The sequence below is a fragment of the Lepidochelys olivacea genome (assembly GCF_965140295.1).
Source record: "Lepidochelys olivacea isolate rLepOli2 genome assembly, chromosome: 3".
Lineage (NCBI taxonomy): Eukaryota > Metazoa > Chordata > Testudines > Cheloniidae > Lepidochelys > Lepidochelys olivacea.
This window is the reverse complement of record NC_140413.1, coordinates 76083845-76106596: the sequence shown is the minus strand read 5'-3', so window position 1 is coordinate 76106596 and position 22752 is coordinate 76083845. Positions and strand designations below refer to the sequence as shown.

The window sequence follows — 22752 nt, the reverse complement described above, 5'->3', positions numbered from 1 at the left end:
TGTAAACAAACAGGATCTTCACACAGCTTGCTATTTTAAGTGTGATTTACACTTTCAGCGCTGATAAAATAGTTTTAAGCGATTCTCAAGTGAGAAGATTGGGATCAATCAAGGGAAGGCTACAGTTTGTTATTTTCTGTTTGTTTATTTTGGGTGAGAAACAAAGGAAGTTTAAATTGAGGATCAACGAAGCAACCTCAAAGTTAGAGCTGGCTAAATTGAAAAAAGGGCAAAAAGGCCTAAAACAGGAGGCTGAGAGAGCAGCATAGGAACACCAAAAATGGGAAGCCAAACAGAGAGAGAGAGAGAGCATGAGCACCAAAAATTAGAGGCAGAGCAGCGAGCCAGGCAGAGGGAAGCGGAAAACCAGCATCGTGTTACAAAGACGTGTTCTGGTTGGCACTGGAGAGGCCTCAGCTGGAGTACTGTGGCCAGTTCTGGGCACCGTGCTTCAAGAAAGATATAAATTAATTGAAGAGAGTCTAGAGAACAACAAAAAATAATAGGTTTAGAAAAACTGACCTATAGGAAAAGGTATTTTTAAAAAAACAAAACAAACAAACAAACAAAAAACCAAAAAAACCTGGGCATATTTAGTCTTGAGCAAAGAAGACTGGGAAGGAACCTGATAAGTCTCTTTAAATATTTTAATGGCTGTTATAAAGAGGACTGTGGTCAATTGTTCTCCATATCAGCTTTATGTAGGACAAGAAGTAATGGGCTCAATCTGCAGCAAGGGAGATTTAGGTTAGATATTGGGAAGAACATTTTACCTATAAGGTTTGTAAGCACTGGAATAGGTTTCCAAGAGAAGTTGTGGCATCCCTGTTGTTGGACATTTTTAAGAATGGGTTAGACAAACCCCGGTCAGGAATGGTGTTGGTTTACTTCCACCTGCCTCAGTGTAGGGGACTAGACTTGGTGACCTCTCAAACAAATATTCTTGCTCCTGTGTTTACTGTACTTAGCAGGAAACTTTTGAACAATACATCAATTTACTCCATTATAATGCAGTCTTTTACTACAACATAATACAGTGAAATACAAATATAACTTGATGTACTTTACTGTAATAATCAGCAATTACATCTTCAGTAATGATGCTTTGTAATTGTAAACAAGCTTTACATAAATAGATATTGATACAAAAAGGATGCAATTGTTTTTATTTTATCTGCAGTTCTGTGCAGCAGTATCTCAGATTATAAACTCGGACTTGTATATGTGGACCTTTGTCCCTCCCAGCATCCTGCTGAATAGGCACATAAGGGTCCAACCATTTTGATCCCTCTGTAGAATCAGAACCTTAGTCTTGTCAACAACAGTATTTATGAATACAAGAACCAAATTCAAGACCAGTTTTAAAATACTCAGCTTTTACCACTGAAGTGTCAGTGTTTCTTCTGAGCAAGTGTCTGAGCCATTGATTGCTGAGCTATAGAACAGGGGGGAATGCTGTTTCTTGTGCTTACTTGTGTGATGAGAGATCATAATAGTGACCAAGAGTGGGTAGGGTCATGTGTTTAAAATAATACAAAACAGAAAATGTTCTTCCTTTCACTGCCATTCCCACCAAAAATTCCACTTGTTGTTTCTTGGTGTCGTGTTCCTAAATTCACTAAGTGAGTATCACATACAGAAAGTATTTTTGCTGGGTGTAAACAGTGAAACATGTTGAACTGATTAAAAAAAGAACATTAGAAACTAGATTTCTCTCTGTGCACGTGCCTTTCAATTGTTTTAACTATTCTGTGTGATCACTTCAATCTTTATAAATTACGGGATTGTTTTATAATTCTTATTCTATGTGCACTACAGAAAAGAAAACCGAAGGCTTATACACTAATGCCCGGAAGCAACTGCTGATTTCTGCGGTTCCTGCCATTCTTGTTCTCCATCTGAAAAGATTCCATCAGGTAAAAGTAAAAAAATCTGTTCTTTTAAATTCACTTATTGAAAGAACTTGTTGTAACAGACTGTCTGTACCTACTAGAGATGTACAGAAGGGGCTTTCACACAGGGGTATGCTAAGGGTTTTTTGTAGGACTGCTGGTTTTTTCTCTTATTTAAGAAAGAAAGTACAGTGATAGCAACCTGCTGGCTACTGCCATGTTATTCTGGCCATGCTAAATGACTGCTGAAGGGAGACAGCAGTCTGCAGCATGGGGCTGTGGGTTTGAGCACTAGCTGCTAATCCTATTAATTCAGACCCCACTTGGGCTATGTTGGTTCAGTCAGTGAATGGGGGAGACAATTTTGGGAGATGCCTCACTTCCTTCTGTAGAATACAGGAAGAGACAGGTTGGAGATGTTGGGGAAGCCCCAGGTGTGAAAGATGGAAACTAGGTTAAGGGGAGGCAGAGCTGGCCAAAACTCAGGATTCTCAGTTTTTGAGAAATATTGGTATTTTGGAATTGGTTTAATTACAAATTGGAACACAACCAAATTTTATCAAAATTTCTTGCAAATCCCCAAAATTTTGTTTCGGAAATGTTAGACCCGCAATAGAGGTCTCCCTACAGGATGACCATAACGTTTCTTTAATAATTTTTGCAACACCCAGGCCATTGGTGCTTTTCTTTGCTTCCCTGTGTTGCGTAACAGCATTCTGCTTTTCCAGTCTCCCCTCAGAGTGGCTTGATCCCAATTAAACTTCATATATTTCTTCCATTCTGCAATTTGTTGATTCCATATATGAGGATCTTTGAACCACTCAGAAGGCCATTGCCCATTACTTAACAGATTAACCATTCTCTCTGTGTATTGTATGCCACAAGTTTGCATCTGTACACATCATATTGCTAGTAGCTTTATTGTCAGTCTCAGACACACCAAATAGATTTACATTTAGAGACATTTTCAGGCTTGGGCTTGTTTCAACTGGAGTTACATGTTTCTTATTCCTTGTTCCGATAATGCACCAATATTTTGTGTCACATCTGTCTGTATAGACCCAAAATCTTACCCAAAGCTGACATTTTCCCTTGTAATGTCTCAATATCAAATAAGTTTAAAACTCCAGCTCCAGCACCAATATTACCTACAATATGTTCCCCTATACCTCTCTTATTTTGTATAGTCCCATCTCCCTATTGTTGTTGCTGCACTTGTAATAGATGCAAGGCACATGGCATGCACTCTGGATGTTGTGCACTTAATGTTTACTTGCACTCCTTCCAACCAGATTGTTTGATCCACAATAGTTGGGGCTTCGATTACTTCTCCCCTCCTATATGAGGGCTCGTCTGCCATGATTCTTGGTGCAATCTTGTTTACTAGTGTCTGATCGATAAATGCAAAAAACCAACCATATCCCCGAAAATATATTCCCCCATTACTTTTCCTAAAGCAGCTCAATCTTATTATGGAAGGATTTGCCATTACGCCATATTCCCATAATTTAAAAGCCATTGACTCATTCTATCCCACGAGTATTAGCCAATTCTTGTTCATTAGTCACATCAAAGGTGACTACATCAAATCCCAAACTCCAAAAGGTACAGTTCAGAGTACTCATATTCAGATTGTTCTCGTCATAACTAAATCTAAACCTTAGGTGACCTTCCCCACCTTAGTATGTACAAATATCTCCATTGCTCTTCCAAATCTTTTGGCTTTAGATATTCCCATGTCACATTTTTGCCATTTTCCCACCATATTTCAAATTTTACCTCAAAAGGTTTTTCTTTACATCGGTTTTGTTTGGTCCTGTTTTTCCCATTATGTCCCATGAATAGTTGAATGTATTATTCCCTTTGATCCATACCTCCATCCTAGAGGTGTTCCCATATGTACATCCATATACCCGTAAATTTCCCCAAATATTCAAAAAAACATAAAAGCCAAAAACCATATTTCCACCCTTTTTGAATTATGAAGATCCTCAATAGTGAAGCCATGGCTGATGCTTCCAGCCATATTATTTTAAATACTTACACTAACCTCTTCTATCTTCGCTCGGGCGCCAGTATTATTTTTTTTCTCCCTAAACTGTAACGCACACAACACAATTCTTCTACTAAGCACACAATGCAAAGCAAAGCAAGCATAAGCAATAAACCAATTACAAAAATTAGAGCACCGTATCCACACTCCAAATCCAAGGGCCATACAGGATAATCTCCGGTGCAATTGGGCATTCCTTTCCCTCTGTAAGATAAACTAAAAGAAAAAGAAAGGAACGTTATTTAATCTTTAGGCCATAACCTTAATTGTGATGTGTGGACCCACTTTCCCTTTTCCCCCTTGTTAATCTGCACTACAGTAGGTGAAATTTTATTTATGATGGAAAATGGTCCAACCCATCTAGACTCCAGGACACGATTTTTCTATATTAATTTCAAATACATTACTCTATCTCCGATTTTCCATAATTTACTATCCTGAGCTACACGAGAATCCACATAGTCTCTTGCTTTTTCAGTGGCATCAGTCAGGTTAAATTCCATTTTCTTAAGTTCTATCGGTAACTTCCTTACCCATTGGGTAACTGATACCTCCTCTTCTTCTTCTGGGTACAGTAAAGGGCTCCACAATCTCATAGGCCTTCCAAATAAAATTTGATAAGGCTGTTAGACAGTACCCAATCAATCACTACTTCAGATGGCCGCCAACATCATTGTCAATTTATCATCCCAATCTTTGCAAGTTTCTTGCACTACTTTGCATAGAGCTTGTTTAATAGTTTGATTCATCCTTTCTACTGTCCCTGACGATTGAGAATGATAGAGGATATGTAGTTGTTGCTTTAGTCCCAAAGCTTTTAATAAACTTTTCATAGACCACATTTTGTAGGAGAAGTGATAATCTGAATCAGTTGCTTTTGAAGTTCCATATCTACTAAACGCTACTTCCCACAACTTTTTGACAGTGGTCTCTGCAGTATGATTTCTGGTGGGAATCGCCTCCACCCATCCAGAAAAGGAATCTGTTATCACTAATGAATACTGATTCCTCCTTTGGGTCTTAGGCAATTTATCAATATAATCACCTGTATTCTACTCCATGGTCCCACAGTTCTTTGGTGCAACAAGGATCCCGAATTCGGTGGTCTGTTCCTGTCTGCTGCACACCTTATGCAGTTTTTAACAAAGATTTCTACGTCCTCTCACATCTTAGGCCATATTCCAATTTGTTTTACCTTAAAGAGAGTATTCTCTATTCCTTGGTGGGCCATAGAGTGACACGGGTTAATAATCACTTCTTTTTTAAGTTTGTCAGGTAGCCACTTTACCTCTCCTGTTTTCTTATTCACTGCATGTCCACCTTGTATATTCCAATTTCCCCATCTTTCCTCGGGTTTAACGTCCTGTTTTATGGCTTGAGCTCTAGTAACTACCATAACTCCCAAAGGTTCCTTTGCTGCTAATTTAGCTAAAGCATCCACTTTATCATTCCAATATTTTTCATTCCCTTCTCACTGTTGATGACCTTTAATATGTCTTACTCTTAATTTTCCTGTGTGTTTTTTCAACCAATCATAGATAGATTTCCAATTCTCCTTTTGTATCAAATTTTCCCCCTCCGCTGTTTCCCAATTCTTCTTTTTCCAAATCCCAATCCAATATAACAGTCCTTGTACCGCAAAGTCTGAATCCATATAGACAGTCTGCAACATCATTTTTCTGTTTAAGCAGATTGCTAAGAGCTCTGACCTCTGCTCCCTGAGCTGAAGTCATACTCGTAGAACCAGAAATAGTTTCCCCATCAATTTGTACAGCAGCATATCCCCTATATGGCTTAGAGTTCTCATGATATAAACTACCATCTGTAAACTAAACCTCTTTTTCCCTGAGGCTTAACACTTCATCTACCAGGAGTGCTTCTTCAACTAACTTGGTTCGGTTTCTGGAAGTGGGCATTCATGCTCCTCTCCTTCCATCAGGAGGGCATATGGTAACATTGCTTGTTTGTTATTCTCATAAGTAACATCTCTGCTAGTTAACATCAAGGTCCATTGAGCCATCGTGGTATTTGATACTCCTTTCCCCTGCAGTTTCCCTGATAAAATATACTTCAGGGGAGAGTGAGGTGTTTGTGTTATAATAGGGGCTGTGCGATTAGTCAAAGCAAAAGCTTCAGTGGCCCACACAGCAGCCAAATGTTCTCTTTCACAGATCCCAAACTGCTGCTCCGTAGGGGTTAATCTTCTAGATCCGTATGCTCCCGGTGTTAACTTCCTGTCAGTTTCCTGCATTAGTACTGCTGCTAGACCCTGTTGGGTTGCTGCCAACTTAATCACAAACGGCTTGTTTATTTCAGGGAATTTCAATGCTGGGGCTTGCATCAAAGCTTGTTTTAAATTACAGAAAGCTTTTTCTTGTTTGGGCCCTCACTCCCATTCTACTTTCTTTTTTAGTAAAGAAAAAAGGGTCCAGTTATAGTGGCAAAATTCCAGAGGTGTTTCCTTAAATAGTTAAACCTTCTTAACATCATCCTCAATGCATGAGAATCCTCTGGCCTTGGTAAATTCATTAGTGATTTCACCTTTTGTTGATTGACCTGAATTCCTTGTTTCCCTCGGGTCACCTCCAAATAATTCACTCTCCTCTGCAGTAGTTGGGCTTTCTCTCTATTAGCCTTGAAACCAGTTTCCTGGATGAGTCTCAACACCTTTTTGTCCTCTCAGTAACCTTCTCTTCAGTGTCCCCCCCACACTAATATGTCATCTACATATGAAGTGACATTCTCCTGATCCTCTTTGGATAATTGATCCAGCATTCGCACCGCATGTTGGTGCGCAATAGCCAGAGTGCAGTGTAGGCCCTGGGGAATTCTTTTAAATAAGTCCTGTTGTCCCTTAAAAGTAAACACAAAGCGGGCCCATGTATCGGGATGCAATGGGATGGTGAAAAAACAGTTTGCCAAATCTATGACAGAGCACCATTTAGGGCCCCCCTGTACTCTTGCCATCACTTGTGGTAGATCTGCTACTATTGGTGTCATAAGCCGGGTAGCTTTATTAATTTGTCTAAAATCCACTGTCAATCTCCTGAGACTTTTAATATGGGCCAAATTGGGTTATTGTGTGCGGAATTCCCCTTTTCAATAATGCCCTGTTGTTCTAATGATTCCATTATTTTCTCAATTCCTGCCTCTCCTTGCACAGGATATTTATATTGTCTCTGTGGTGGCATATTAGTAGACATCGCTAATGAATTTCTGTCCAATCCTTCAAACGCATAATTCCAAAATTCCCTGTGATTCAAATTAACTGCAACCAAACAATCAGCTGTGACATGTCTGGCGACCTCTGGCATGGGATTAGTGACCGGTTGTATTTCTCCAGCCAATAATCCCACCGTTATTCTCTTTAACAGGTAATCCCTGGGTGAATCTCCAGGCTTCGTGTAATCTGCATTGGATAACACCTTCATGAGTCTTTGACCTATCACTTTTCCTAACAGCATAATAAATCATGGTATCAGTTGGTGTGCTTCTGACTGCCTGTCCAAAAGCATTTTTCGCTTGATCTACTGCCTGTCTAATCTTTCCAGTGGTAACTGCCCTGATTAACCTATAAAATTCACTCATTTAAATTCTCTGTTCCTCCTAACTCTGCCCACTGTACTAGCCATGTTGCCAAATTTTTCATATTCACTGAGTCTAATTTACCATCAACTGTAAGTCTGACGAACTCCAAAGAATTATTTTTGACTGCTCTGACTGTATCTCCCCTGCTACATCCTTAAGGGTTGATCTCTGTTCTATCACTGCTACAGACTTTTCTGGTTTAGGCTCTCCCAGACAGTTTCTTATTTCTTCCCTCAACTTAGTATAAAGCCCCTCTCAAAGTTAGTCAAACTTCCTTTTCTCTTGACCCCTTTGCAGATCCTCTCCATACCAAATATCATTGGAATCCAAATCCAAATCTCTCTCTTTTTGACACACAGCCACAACTTTCAGCTCCTGTATTTTCACTTGCTTTTTCAATGCTGCCATAGTTTTCTGGCACCAACTGTGAGACGCTTGTGATCTCCTCTTCCTTTTTCTTATTCAAATCTCAGATTAACTATTTCATTCCTATCACTTGATGGTCTAATTTATCTTTGTCTGCTTTAACCTTTTCCCAATCCATCATTCTTTTCTCCAATTCCCCTGTTTTGTTTCCCCATTTGTTCTGAGTTTGCATTTATCTGTGTCTGTCTCACTTCCTGCTCCAAATTTTCCTGGCAAGTTTTAAAATTCTCTTGTAGTGTTTGTAACTCTGCACAGACTTCTCCCTTACATCCAATTGCCTTTTTTACAGCTTGCCACAACAGCCATATTACGGCCATTTGGTTTTTACTGGCATTAGGCTTGTACAGCTGTACATATTTCTCAAATATTAAATATCAAATATTACATCTGGTTCCACTGCACCTTCCATCCAAGGGCATGTCCCAAATGCAATAATCTCCTTCTCTAACAGAGAAGGAGCTTTAACTTTAGTCCACTGGGGTGCCTCTTCCACCCCATTACTTCTCTTCTTAAATAGTGTATTAAACATTATTACAAAAACACCACGCAGTATCTCTCCACACTTGTTGGGTTTTTTTTTCTCAAAAATTTCTCACAAATAAGGAGTCACCCTTATTAGTCTTAAATAAGGACTCCCCCAAACACTGTAAGACCCTGTCTCGAAATCCGGCACTCCTTAATATCTCTCCCCCCTCCGCATTCTCCACCACATGTTAGACCCGCAGTAGAGTTCTCCCTACGGAACGGGGAGCAGGCAGATACCAGACACAGTGTTGGTATATAATACTCTAAATGGTCTTCACTGATTACAAAACAAAGCTTACTCAATCCACATTCACACCCCAAACATACTATACCAGAGTGCAACGGTCAGAATGGTCCCGATGGCCAGTCGAGATTCCTTCCAATCATAAGATGTGGGGAACTGGCAAAAACCACATCTATATCCACACAGGGCTCTGGATCAATAAACTACTCCGATTTGCAGAAATCATAGGCAACCATTTATAGTCCATTCCGTCACATCATCGGTTCTTTGCCTTTGTTTACTAGGCCTTCTACCCACACAATTCCAAAAAGACCATCCTGGATGGGCCGCCATGATCCAAGGTGTGCCATTTCCTCCAATTCTTATACAATTTTATATCAGTCCAGCTGGTGGTGTTTCCTTTTCTGCTGATTATCCATATTTTTCTCAGAACATAACAAGATTGTTTTTGCGCACATAGTTCTAATAGTTCTTGACCTTAAGTTCTTGCTTCGGTTGCCAACTTGCAACACACATATTTTTGTCAAGCACGTGTCATTCATACCAGTCCTCAATGACTTATAACATATGATATGGATATATGAATCACAATGCGTGTGTGTGTGTGTGTGTGTGTGTGTGTATATATATGTACGTATGTATGTATATCCCAACAGAAACACTGTAACATATAGTGCTCCTGAAAGGAAATGTGTGAGGTTCTCAGAATCTGTAATAGATTTGCCAAAACATTTCACTTAATCAAGTTGGTATATTCTGATTAAACTAAGTTTCATCAGAAAACTTCCAACCAGGAGCTGAGAGGTCCAGGATCCAGCTGGGGATGTTGGTCCTCCTTTTACCATGTGCAGGAGCCAAGATTCAGGGTAATGTTGAAACAGGGCATAAGTTCATGTGTGGGCCACCTCAGGCTGAATGAAGCAGTATGTTATATCTGTCCTACAGTGATACATAGCCTTTAATTGATTCAGCTGCATATCACTGTGGCTTTTTATAAACCCTAAGTTCTTGAAAACCATTTCACAACCAGAAAGCTTTCTTAGTACTAAAGCTCTATAAACTTGTTATCCTTTTCAGAAAACTTTTAATGTAAACTTAGTGCTAGTTTGCCAGTTAGCCCTAGACACTTGAAGGCGACTGTTTATCCACAGAAAAGTTGACAGCACAAGTCATACCAGTGTCCTGCAGTTGTGACTCAACCTTGACCTGGAGGAATCCTTTCTAGGGCATATGAGATTACTGTAAACTTAATTCCCATTCAGACCTTGGACACTGCCGAGGCTGCCAACAAGTATGCATATTGTCAAGGCTCTCTGAGATCAGAGTAGGTTTATTGTTAGTACAAAAAACAAACTTCTGTCTGTGTTATTCAATCAGGTAACAACCAGTCATATTATTGAGACTCTTAGCACCTTCCTAGTTAGTTCTTTTCCATGTTACTGTCTTACTATAATCTATTAAAATAATTTAAATTAAGTAAAAATATGCTCAACTAGTAAATGTTTGAAGTTGGTGTTTTAAAGAAAATCAAACCACCGGACTGATGGAAATCACTGTCTAAGCACCTGAAACCCAAGTTTGTTGACAGCTTTTGGTAGCAGTAGCCTTGTCTGTGAATGCAGAGTAAATATTTTCTTCATTTTGGTTTATTCTAGTTCAGTTCAATGACAGTTAATACAAAGTTAAGAAACTGGGAGTTGAAAAAGCATGAGAGGTTGTTTTCCTCTTCCAGCCTGAGTAAAAACAAGATCAGAGAGTATGAGATCTACTAGTTCTAAAGTCTTGAAGGCTGTGGTGACCAAACCAATCCGTTAAATCCACAAACTACTGACAGTAATTCTCATGTTTAATAAATGAGTGGGTTTTAAATGCATAATATATTCTGATAAACTTACTTTTTTTCATATGTATCCAGTACATTTAAAGTAGTTTTATTTATCCGATAAGCAATTTCAAAATGCTTTTTTGTGAATTTTTAATTGCTTTCCAGTGTCCATCTCAATACAGCTTGACACAAATCATGAGCAAAAATTTAATAATCCTCTAGTAAAAAAGAAATGCATCATTCACCATTTTCTAACATAAAACTGTAGAAATCGAGAGTCTGAATAAATGTTTGTTACGCTATATAATTGCTTAAATAAATATGTATAGATTTAGTGTAGTCTCCTGATTACTAAAAAGAAATACCATGTTAGACTTGCCTTTCTTTAGGAAAATAACTAAAATGCGCAAATGTAAAACCAGATTAAAATTATTTAAGTCTTTTATTTTAATCATAATTTAGATCAGCAAGCAGGAAACCTTGATTTAAATTCAACAGCCCTGACTATGATTTCAGTCAAAATCTGAATTCTGTTGCAGCTAAAGTGCACTTAGTCTTTTGCATCATACATTTTGCTATGGAGCATATTCCTTCACTACATTTTGTTCCCCAATCTGTTACTTGAGCCGCAGGGGGAGCTGGTAGTAACCCCTATATTTAGGTTGTCTAACACTTTCCAGGATAGAAAAATAGTGTGACTTTTTTTTTTTTTTTTTAAAGATGCTCTAACACCTTCATTGTTTGCAGCAGGCCTTTAAATTTTGGGCAGGGATCAAGCTCTGGATCCAAAGGAGTGTAGTGCCTTTTCTTTGTTCAGTGAAATTCTGTTAAAATGTTTCTGAGATATAAATTGTTGAACATTGTCCTTCTTTTGGAAAATTTTGGCAATATGCAAAAATAACTAAACGCTGGCTGATGTGTGATAGAGAGTTGGTACAATTGTATATAGTACAATGTTATTTCTCTTTAACTTTTAAAAATAAAAAACCTACAAAATTGCATTAACATGTTAATAGAATGCTTGACTTTACAACCAAATTAACAGTTAAAAGTTAGGAAATTTCAGATTTATGGTTGCCTGTGCAACCTGAATTCTGTCCCCTTGTGTATATGCAGTATGATGGTGTTTAAGAATAAATATCATTTATTCACATTCTACTTTTTCCATGGTATCCTGTCTCCTCCATTGCACAGAATGGACACACAAAGGGGCAGAATTAAGGTTCCACGGGAAACCAAAATAATGTTCCTATACCATAGGGGTTTTTTGTATGTAATGTTGAAGAGATGAAAAACGAATGTATAGAGAATGTGTTTTATCCACATTCATTATAGATTTTGTATTCTGTTTTGTCTTATCAGGTTATTCTAATACTGATGCGATACACTTAGATTTAAAAGGCAGCTATGTAAAAATGTTTCTTTCATACTCTTATTTTCTCTTGAAGGCTGGTTTGAGTCTACGGAAAGTAAATAGACATGTGGATTTCCCACTAATTTTAGACTTAGCACCATTTTGTTCTGCTTCCTGCAAGGTACAGTATATTAAGAATACATTTTAGAGTCTTTATTGTAAAGCATTAATTTATTATAGTTTAATTTTTGTAGCTATGGATACAAGTTAAACTGTGATTTTCACCCCAAAGAAATTACAAAATGAATGCGTTCAAGCAGTAATCTAGGATCAGTTCTTCAACTGGTGTAAACTGGCATAGCTCCATTGAAATCAGTTGAGGAGGATCTGTCCCACTTAATGTTTTAAAATGAACACAGTAGCATTACAGCTAGTTATCAGTGCTTCCAACAAAACTGGATTTAGTTATTGAACTTTGAATAACATAGTCTTCACTTGTTTCTCAAGTTATTTCAGCATTGCAAAATATACTTAACAAACTACAGTACTTATCAACTATTTGCTCCCTTTATTACTGTAATATTTGAAATGTGTTAACATATATATTGTTATAAAAATCCATTATGAAATTATACAATTTATCTTTACTTTCTATGATTTTGTGAATAAGAACGTTACAGATGCAGCAAGAGTTCTGTACACTCTTTATGGAATAGTGGAGCACAGTGGCTCAATGCGAGGAGGTCACTATGCAGCATATGTGAAAGTCAGAACACCTTGCAAGAAATTATTGGAGCATATTGCTAGCAATAGAAATGTTCAAGGTATGTCCGACAAACCTTTCTGTCTCTGTAAGGAAACAAAATTGATCATTGCCACAACTCATCCAGTCACTGTACTTATATTGAATAAACACTTTGGCCCTGAATCTTCTCATAATTTGCAGTGCCACGCAAGTTGTTAATTTTGGTTTATTAAACCTAATATATAAACACTAATTTCTATGCCACCCACTCCCTACCTGTGGAATACCAAGTCATCTTCACTGCAGTCCCTCCTAAAGGCTCACTTCTTTCCCAGTGCCTACAAGAAGTGAGTCAGTAACAGTTTTTAAAACAAGTTATTTCCTTCTCTGTGGATCTTGTCTCTTCTGTGTCCCTTAGACTGGAAGTTATTTGAAACAGAAGCTGTTTTGTGTTGAGTCTCATGCTATGCTTGGCACATTGTCAGTACGTAAAAATACCAAATACTCTGGTTTAATGTGAGAAGTAAGAAATACTATTCCATGGAAGATTGAAAATTTCTTCTGGTGACTCTTCTGGCACAGAAGTTTGAAGTGAGGCATCAGTGAAATATATATTCCTGGTGCACTATCCTGTGAAATAATGGAGGGAAGGAGAAGATGCCAGGAGCTTTACCAACTAATGGCTGGGTGATTATTAGGCAAGAGAATTGGGCTGGTGGGAGCGGGGTCAGTCTGTAACTTTTTTCATCTTAGAAAAAACACTGCCAGTCCTCGCTAGCAATTGTTTTATATTAGAAGCCCATCTCTCCACAAGGAAAAGGATTAGAGATGTATTGACTCCCTGTCATAAATATAAAGGGAAGAGTAACCACCTTTAAATCCCTCCTGGCCAGAGGAAAAAACCCTTTCATCTGTAAAGGGTTAAGAAGCTAAGAAAACCTTGCACCTCGCAACCTGGCACGTGACCAAAATGACCAATGAAGAGACAAGATACTTTCAAAGCTGGGGGGGGACAAAGGGTTTGTCTGTGTGATGCTTTTGCCGGGACCAGAGCAGGAATGCAGGTCAGAACTCCTGTAAAGAGTTAGTAAGCAATCTAGTTAGATATGTGTTAGATTCTGTTTTGTTTAAATGGCTGATAAAATAAGTTGTGCTGAATGGGATGTATATTCCTATTTTTGTGTCTTTTTGTAACTTAAGGTTTTGCCTAGAGGGATTCTCTATGTTTTGAATCTGATTACCCTGTAAGGTATTTCCCTTCCTGATTTTACAGAGGTTTTTCTTTTACTTTTTCTTTAATTAAAATTCTCTTTTAAGAACCTGATTGCTTTTTTCATTGTTCTTAAGATGCAAGGGTTTGGGTCTGTGTTCACCTATGCAAATTGGTGAGGATTTTTATCAAGCCTTCCCCAGGAAAGGGGGTGTAGGGCTTGGGGGGATATTTTGGGGGGGGGGGGAAGACGTCTCCAAGTGGGCTCTTTCCCTGTTCTTTGTTTAGAACGCTTGGTGGTGGCAGCATAAGGTTCAAGGACAAAAGGTAAAAGTTTGTACCTTGGGGAAGTTTTAACCTAAGCTGGTAAGAATAAGCTTAGGGGATCTTTCATGCAGGTTCCCACATCTGTACCCTAGAGTTCAGAGTGGGGAAGGAACCTTGGTAACTTCTTAAAAGAAAACTTAAGTATCCACTAGTCGCTTCGTTCTCTTTGAAAGTTCATGGGAGCCTAGTGGATCCTTGTAGTGTTTTTAAATTGCTATTAAATAACTGCTGAAATATTCCTTTTTCTCTCTCTCAGAATTGACCCTGTGTACGATACATTATCAATGTAATTGATAAAATTGAAAAAACCTCAAAGGAGGACAGGCTGCTTTTTGAGAAAAGACGTTGCAAAAAAGTGATATGACGGTTATCCAGTGTAAATATGATTTTTGTGAATGGCATAAAACAATGATCGTATTCTGAATAAATATTATCTTTCACCTGCTCCTCCCAGTATGACATTTTTCCAATATACATTTGGTTACAAAGCAAAAAAAAAACTTAAACTTATTCAGTGTAAACTTAAGATATAAACAAATATTACATATGTTTCTAAATCATGAATAACTGATGTGTTCAAAGGTATTTTCCCTCCTCTTCTGTGAAGAACCATTGTGTAATTTGAGAGTAAAAGTATAAGCTGATGAATAGTAACTCTTTGCATTTGCATTTCAGGTTTAAAGGAAGCTGTGGGAGGATCAGCAGGACAGTGGGTGTATGTTAGTGATGTCCATGTACAGATGGTTCCAGAATCAAGAGTACTAAATTCACAAGCTTATCTGCTGTTTTATGAAAGAATATTGTAAGAGTATTTACCAGTTTAATTTGAAAAATGGTAATGGTTATTTGGTCTATCTTACTTACATGCTGCAGTGGTTGCAGTACCTGTAAATATTGTGCCTTAATCTGCCCTGTAATAGAAAACATACCATACTTTGACCCTGAACTTCAATCAAGCTGATTATCAATACCCCAACACTAGCTTTAAAATGTGCATTTTGCCAAACATTAAAATTCCTGAACTCCCTGTATCAGCGAGAGAGAGCGAGAGTAAATGACACAAAGGATGGAATCCTGGTCCTGTTGAAGTCAATGGAGTTTTGCCATTGAATTCAGTGGAGCCACGATCTTCCCCATGATCTTAAACCAGTTAAGAATGAAAATGATGTTGGTAGTGTTAAGTGGCTTGATTCCCAATGGGCAGTAGTAATGCAAAATTACTCATCTTCAGTGAGATTTAGTTCAGATCATACAAATTGCTGGGTTAGATATTTTGTCTTAAGATTTCTACAGACAAATTTGCATCATGGTGTATTTCCAGACTTCTTATCTGGAAAACAGTGCTTCCAGAATGGAATGATGACATTGGACAACCTTGATTGGCTAATTTTGCAGTGTAATTTCCTGATGTACTACTGGGAAAACTGAAAAATATAGCATCTACCAGGTCATGCTTGCTGATGGCAAATAGAATATGTAGGGTTTGTATTCTCTCAAAAATCCAATTAGGTTTGATACACATGCTCTGAGCTGTCTCTGGATGGCATTATTATAGGAATTTTCTACCCTCTTAGTACCTGTGGAATAACTATGCTTTAAGTCTATCATTTGTAAGTCTGCTGATTTAATACATAGCCATTGTATTTATTCAGGCATAAGAGAACATTACAAATAGTTCTGTATTGTAGTAAAAACTCAAAACTGCTATATATTGGTTGGGATTACACATGTACAGTATATAGTGAGCTTGTGTGTATATATACATTTATTCAAGCACAACTGGGTAATTTTGTTACTAATTATTGGTTCTAAAAACAAATTTGTTCATCTGTTGGTGATTACTTTCTCACAGAAGTAATAAATGACAAATTATTTTTTCAATGTGTGAGAGTTGGACAGTAGATGACAAGTTCTGCCCTCAAACAGGTACAAGCAACTCCCTTTGAAGTCAGTGGAGAGGGTGAGGATGTCCACTGGCAGAATTTGTCCCTAATACTTTGGCTGTTTAGCATATTATGTCTGCCATAATGTTAGCACTTATGGGTCTGCCAAGAAAAATTATTTCTGTCCCAAATGTGTTAGACAATAATTTCTGTCAGTCTTCAGCCTTATAATTAAACTGGTTATTTTAATTTTTAGGTCGTCTGATAATTTATTGAAGTTAGCTAACTCATAACCAGATTCTGTTTAGCTTGCAACCCGTCCGTCACAACTACCGATTTATTTGGTAAATAAAATGCTTTGTGTTTGTTTCTGTTTGTTGTTTCAACAGTAGAAACATTTAGTTTCATGGTGAAAATTAATTGCCAGTTCTCCTCACCCCAACATTCCCTACTGCAGAACTCTCAACGTCCAGCACTGCAATTAAAGCAGCCTACAGCTTACAGGTAGCCAAATCCCACCTCTTACCCCAGGGATTCAAGGCTTGAAAAGCAGTAGGAGCTACCATAGTTACCTACCTCAGAGGTAAGGAGCAGAGGCCGCACAGGGGGACTCCATATTCCGCATGCTGCAGCACGGTGTTCCATGGTAACACACACTGCCATGTAGATCCACCTGGCAAAACTCCAGTGTGGGAGGGCAGGCATAAATGTCTTAGAGCCCGTGGGCTGTATAGCAGATACAGAGGAGCTAATGGCTAGTTGGAGTTAGTTGGTCATACAGGCTTTGTTTAGAAGAAGTTGAGGTTACGGAAGGGTTAGCTAATATATGTTGGCTAACCCAGACATTTCCCGCAGAGTAGATTCAAATTAGTGCCTCTTACTTCGGTTTAGCTGGTCTCTGTCAACCCTTGTGGGAGCCTAAGGGTCAACCTCAACCACCAAAGTGAGGTAAAAAGTCTTGACCTAAATCTACACTAGGGAAAAGGTCATGGCGAGGTTGGAGTTAACTAATACATTAGTTCCCTTGACCTCTTTTCCTAATCTAGATAAAGCCACACAGGGCGCAGAGAGGTGTTCTTTTCTCTCTCTCTCTCTCTCTCTCTTTCTTCTTCTTCTTCTGTTTCTACATAGTTGATTGAAACTCGTACGATTAATGTGGATGGGACTCCCAGGAAACAAAACATGCCACTTGAATGCTGATAGAGAAGTTTCACCACTGTGACAGAATCAGCTCCACAGAACACCAATGGTCCAGTATTAGAACCACCGAATTTGCATACATAAATCTCTGTTAAGAATAGCACTACTTTGTGGGATGCAAGACTGAAGGATCCAACTGCAGAGATTTTCTTGGCCCCAGTCAGCTCCAAGGAGATCACTTTGCATGAGGTCATGGAGTTCTCCCAGAGCTGGTCTCTGTTCCTCTCCAATCAGTTTGCACCCACTGGGTGGCCTGCCTAAATTCTGCCCCCCAGGCAATAGAAATGCCTGGGTTCTGCTGCCAGAGATCCTGCTGCAGCCGTGGAAGAAGAGGGACAACTTGCCCATTAGGGCCCAGGCACACATTTCCTTGCTTTTATGCTGTATAGGCTTGTCAGCAAGAAAGAGACAAACAAATTAAGTGAAATGATGTGAAAACAGAAGCTAACCCTAAAACTATTAGTACATCTCTCCAAGATGCTTATTACTGTCCCTGCTGGACTTCTGTTATTGGCAGAAAAAGCTACATGAGCTGAAACATGAAAAACACTGGCACTGTGTGGCAGAAGCTACAGCAAATATGGAGCAAAAATTAATTTGAAACTTCAGAAAACATACTCTGCAATGGATTTATAGCTTTATATGGAGAATGATTTTGGTTGAAAATGAGAGAGTGAAGGCACAGACTTCAAGCCTTACGTCTCCTTCAATAACTTTTTAACTACCGTACTTAGGGCAATAGTTTTCCCACGGTAAACCTTACTCTGTTTCTTACTCTGAACAAACAAAAATCTGTTCATAGCTTCACAGCTACACACATTCTGCATGAGGAATTGAGAGAGAAGATGACACAGGCTTCCAAAGGTTCTAGTGACATAGTATCCGATACTTGCTAAGATTCAAAACATTTTTCTAAGGGCATTTTTTCAGATACACTGGACAGTCTGGGAGCTATTAGGTTCCTCCAGCTGTCTCAGGATTCTGTGTGCATTCTGTTGTATGTTAGGCTAGTGTGAAAATGCTCCTGCCTTTTCCTACCTACCACTACCCTTTGTGCTGTATCATGGGGTTGCAACTGATGCATTTTCAAAGCCCCCAAAGATTCAGCATTTGGATAAGCATCCTAAAATAGAGATGCTTTTCCAGTGGTGCTAGAACAATTTTTATAGTGGGGGTGCTGAAGGTGGAAACCATATATTTGGGTTGTTATTACTACTTCAAGCCAGCAGGTGTAGCTGCACCCCTAGTTCCAGGACCTATGTACTTTTCCAAAATAATGGAGTCTCCCTCTGGGGCCTGTGGTCCTCATGCATGTAACCAGACTTTCAAGGGGTAGATCATAACTATGCCTTACTGCTATATTCTTGCAGAGACAAGAAGTAATATAGCCTGCTACTGCACCTGGAGTTGTCAGGGGCCAGATTCTTCTGTGATCTTTGTAGGGGGACAGTCCTCTTCTATCTGTCTCATCTTACCCTTTCCCATCCCTCCTTGTGATGTCTCCTTCCCCTCTCACTCTGACACCAATGTTTCCCTTCCTTACCCCTACCCCTACTTTTGGTTATCCCTGCTGTTCTCCCAGCCTCTGGAATTTGTATAGATTAGCCCACTTCCACCTTAATTGAATTGGCTCGTTAGCACTGACCCCCCCGACTTGGTAAGGCAACTCCCATCTTTTCATGTGCTGTGTATTTATACCTGCCTACTGTATCCACTCCATGCATCTGATGAAGTGGGTTTTAGCCCATGAAAGCTTATGCCCAAACAAATTTGTTAGTCTCTAAGGTGTCACAAGCACTCCTCATTTTTGCTGATACAGACTAACCCGGCTACCACTCTGAAACCTGGAATTTGTCTGTCAGTCACTCCTCTTTTATCTCTTCTCACTACCATCCAAATTTCTTGATCTACTGGAGCCTTTGGTAAGGTGCTCAACTTACAGTCCTGCTACTCATACTGCCTTTCTGTGGAATGCAATATGGTTTGCAGAAAGGCCTGAGAAGATAGAGAGGCAAGTAATGGCCGCTGAGCAACCCTTGGAGCAGCTCCTTTGCTGGTCAGCTGCAGGAACTTGATGGTGTGGAGGAATCCCTGCATTTGGGATAGGCAAAAAGTTCTGTCCAAAATGGGACTTTGGCAGGTGTGATACTGTGTGCATGGTAACTATTCCTGTTTAAATAGTATAGTCCCTATATTTTGGTTACCACTGTCTACCATCAGAATTTTTAATCATGGTTTTTTTTAATGGAGTAAACCTATTTTTTCTTCCCAAACGACCCTGTTTGTGGATTTCAAATGTTGGCAAGTATGACAATGCTTTATGAAGTCATCAGAAGTTTGAGATGTCTTGTATATCTTTGTCACCATTTTCTTCTCCTATGGACTTTATATTCAAATAATACTACAAACTGAAATTTTAGATGCAAAAGAGGTTAATGTGCCAATGTCTACTAGATAAAACAGGAACTCTAACTGCTCAAATAAGGTTTTAAACAGAAACTAAGCTGTTGAAACTATAAAAACTTCCTTCTGAAGAGGAAATCCAAGCTGGAATGAGGTGTAGAGGATGGGGAGGCAGATGGAGGAGACTTGCAGCAAATGTAAAGATTAGGAAACAGGTGTTTGGATATTTAACAGTTTACCACACAGTTGTGCAATGGTCTCATGAAACAGCTTTTTGTTGATACATCCATAACTGTGAAATACATTTTTCACCAGCTGGCAGTGGATTTCTAGCCATGCTTCTTACATATCTAAGTTTGTACATAGTTTTACAAACCTATACAAAAGGGACAACATCAAGTTGCAATCTAAACAGTTTTTAAGATGTGGTTAAGTAGTTTGTTACTGCATCTGATTCTCCCTGCCTATTTTTGAGGTTTTGCAATGACATTTTGACAAATTTTAAATGTTTTTTTTTCCTTTCCCCTGTTTCTGTGTAAAAGACTCATGCAAACAATGGGAAACTGAAAGTGCTGTTAAGTGCACAAAGTAAACAAAAAATTCTCTAATTTTTTTCATAGTAATTTTACGTGGCATTTGTTACAATAGTAGGTAAGGCCGTGTTCAGAAAGCCGTGTAATTATTAAATTGATGGTGTCCTTGTAAGAGCAATTATTTTCTTTTCATAATATTTTCCAAAATTTACTTTGTACATGCAGTAAATGAGCCTAATTATAACTGTATTTTTACACATGCGATGAAAACTTGTATATAAAATGTCAATGGAAATATAAGTATTTATAATAGAACAGAAATACAATAATATATTTTAATTAAGAATGTTTCTTCCATTTATTGCAACTTCATATTTTTATTCCATTATGTTTGCAATACAAAATATTCTTCAGTAATATTGTTTTTTAATGAAAATAGAAAATTACTGCACATCCTGTTTATGAAAGCGTTTATTTTGATTACATTTATTTATGGAGACTCTTACATGAAATCATAATGCGTATTTATAACCCCATTGTTTATGGTTGTATTAAACTCATGTTTCTGAACTGTGTAACCTGAAACTGCAATGAGCTCTATGTGCTACTCCTGGGGGAATTCTGTGCCACTGTGCATGAGCAGAATTTGTATCCCCCTCCCAGATTTCTTTGCTTCCCCGCAGAAAAATGTCTTTCTGATGGGGAAGCAAAGGGAAGCCACAAGAGCGGTCATGCAACCCTCCCCAGCAGTGTTTTGGGTGCCCAGGGCAGCTGGCAGAGAGGTAAAGGGGCCAGGACTGGGGAAGACCCAGCTGGTGGCTCCTACACTGCCCAGGCTCAGCTGCTAATCCTGACTGAGCTGGGGAGGATGGGACTTCATCTTCCCACAGCACAGCATCCGGAGCTGGGTCAGACCTACCCCCAGTTTTTTCCCCCCGGCTGCAGGAAGCTCTGCAAACTCCCTCCTCCCCCTCCCTTGCACTTCCTGCACCCATCACTCCTGAGCTGCAGGGGGAGGGATCCCTGTACAGGGAGCTGCTCCCCCATTCGCCCAACCTCATGCATCCAGACCCCCTCATATCCAGACCCTCCTGCCAAGCCTCACCCCACCCTACTGAGTCCCAACCAGCTGCACCTAGATCCCCACCCCACTGAGCCCCACTCTCCTAGCATCTGGACCCCACACACCAAGACCCCCCTTTTGAGATATATCCCCCCCACACCCAGCCCCCCCCGCTGAGCCCCAACCACCTTCACCTGGACCCCCCCTGCAGAGTCCCATTACTGTTGCACCCAGAACCCTCCAACAAGCCCCTGTGCATCCAGATCCCCCCTGCATCCAGATCCCTCACTGAATTGCCTGCACCCAGGTTGCCCCGCACAGAACTGTCTCAGCTGACACCTGGATCCCCTCCACACTTGGTTCCTGCCTTGCAGTTCCTGCCTGGTGCACCTGGCATGGAGGGGCAGGGCCCTGGGGTGTTTATGGGACAGGCCCAGTCCTTGCACAGGGTCAGGGTTGGGTGCAACCTCACCACTGAGTCCGTGTCCCGGGTGGGGAGCAGCACAGTGATCTCCCACCTCTATGCAACCAGTGGCCTGTGCTCCCCCATACCATGGTAGCGCCTCCATATTTATTTGGCAAATAAAATTTGCAGAATTTTAAAATATTGTGTGCAGAATTTTTAATTTTTTGGTGCAGAATGCTCTCAGGAGCAATGTGCAGTCAGACCTTGTACCTATGCGGAGCTCATTACAGCACTGGGACGTTAATTCCCTAATTAACTATTCTGCAAAGTAAGGTTCAATCCTACAAACACTTACGCATGGGAATAGCCCAATTACATTCAAATTACTCATCCCTGTAAGTGCTTGCAGGATCATGGTGCTAAGCAATCAAAAACCTGTGACATACTAATTTTTTAAATATTTGCAATAAATAGGAAATACATCAAATGTGTATTTAAATGCTGATTGTTATTCCTTCTTCCTTCTTTTCACCTTTTTGGCTCAATACCAGTACTTTTACATCTATCAAATATTTCTATGGCCAAAGGGGTTAATTTTAGATGTATATCACAATGTTAGGATACTTTCTTTTGAGATTTTCTTTGTAGACTGACAATACCAAATCTTATTGCTAAAGAAAAGAGGGACTTAACTTCAGGCTGGACATTAAAAAAACAGTTTTTACATTTCGCTTTTTTACAAACACTTCTGTCTGTTTTTATACTGGCAATAACAATGTAAATTTTTTTACAGAATAAAGATACCACTTGTTTCATATCCATCTTGTTTTTTGCATCTGCAGTGTATGCTGTGTACTTAAATATGTGCATAAAATATCTGAACATTTGTAGAACTTACTAAATTGTCTAGCTTAAGATATGTGGTATAACTGCTAACATAGTTCCTATTTTTAAGAAAGGGAAAAAAGGTGATCTGGGTAATTATAGGCCTGTTAGTTTGACATCTGTAATATGAAAGGTCTTGGAAAAAATTTTGAAGGAGAAGGTAGTTAAGGACATTGAAGTCAATGGTAAA

The 22752-nt window shown here is 39.2% G+C and overlaps 1 protein-coding gene across 2 annotated transcripts in view; it reads left to right on the top strand.

Moving 5' to 3' along the window:
- Positions 1-16321, top strand: part of USP45 (ubiquitin specific peptidase 45) — a 99260-nt gene extending 82939 nt beyond the window's left edge. For both annotated transcript variants that reach the window (XM_084624083.1, XM_084624082.1), the window contains 4 exons: positions 1819-1916; positions 12002-12088; positions 12578-12731; positions 14865-16321. In XM_084624083.1, the coding sequence (XP_084480209.1) occupies positions 1819-1916; positions 12002-12088; positions 12578-12731; positions 14865-14995 (470 nt within the window). In that variant the 3' untranslated portion in view covers positions 14996-16321. The remainder of the gene's footprint in view (positions 1-1818; positions 1917-12001; positions 12089-12577; positions 12732-14864) is intronic.
- Positions 16322-22752: the final 6431 nt, after the last annotated feature.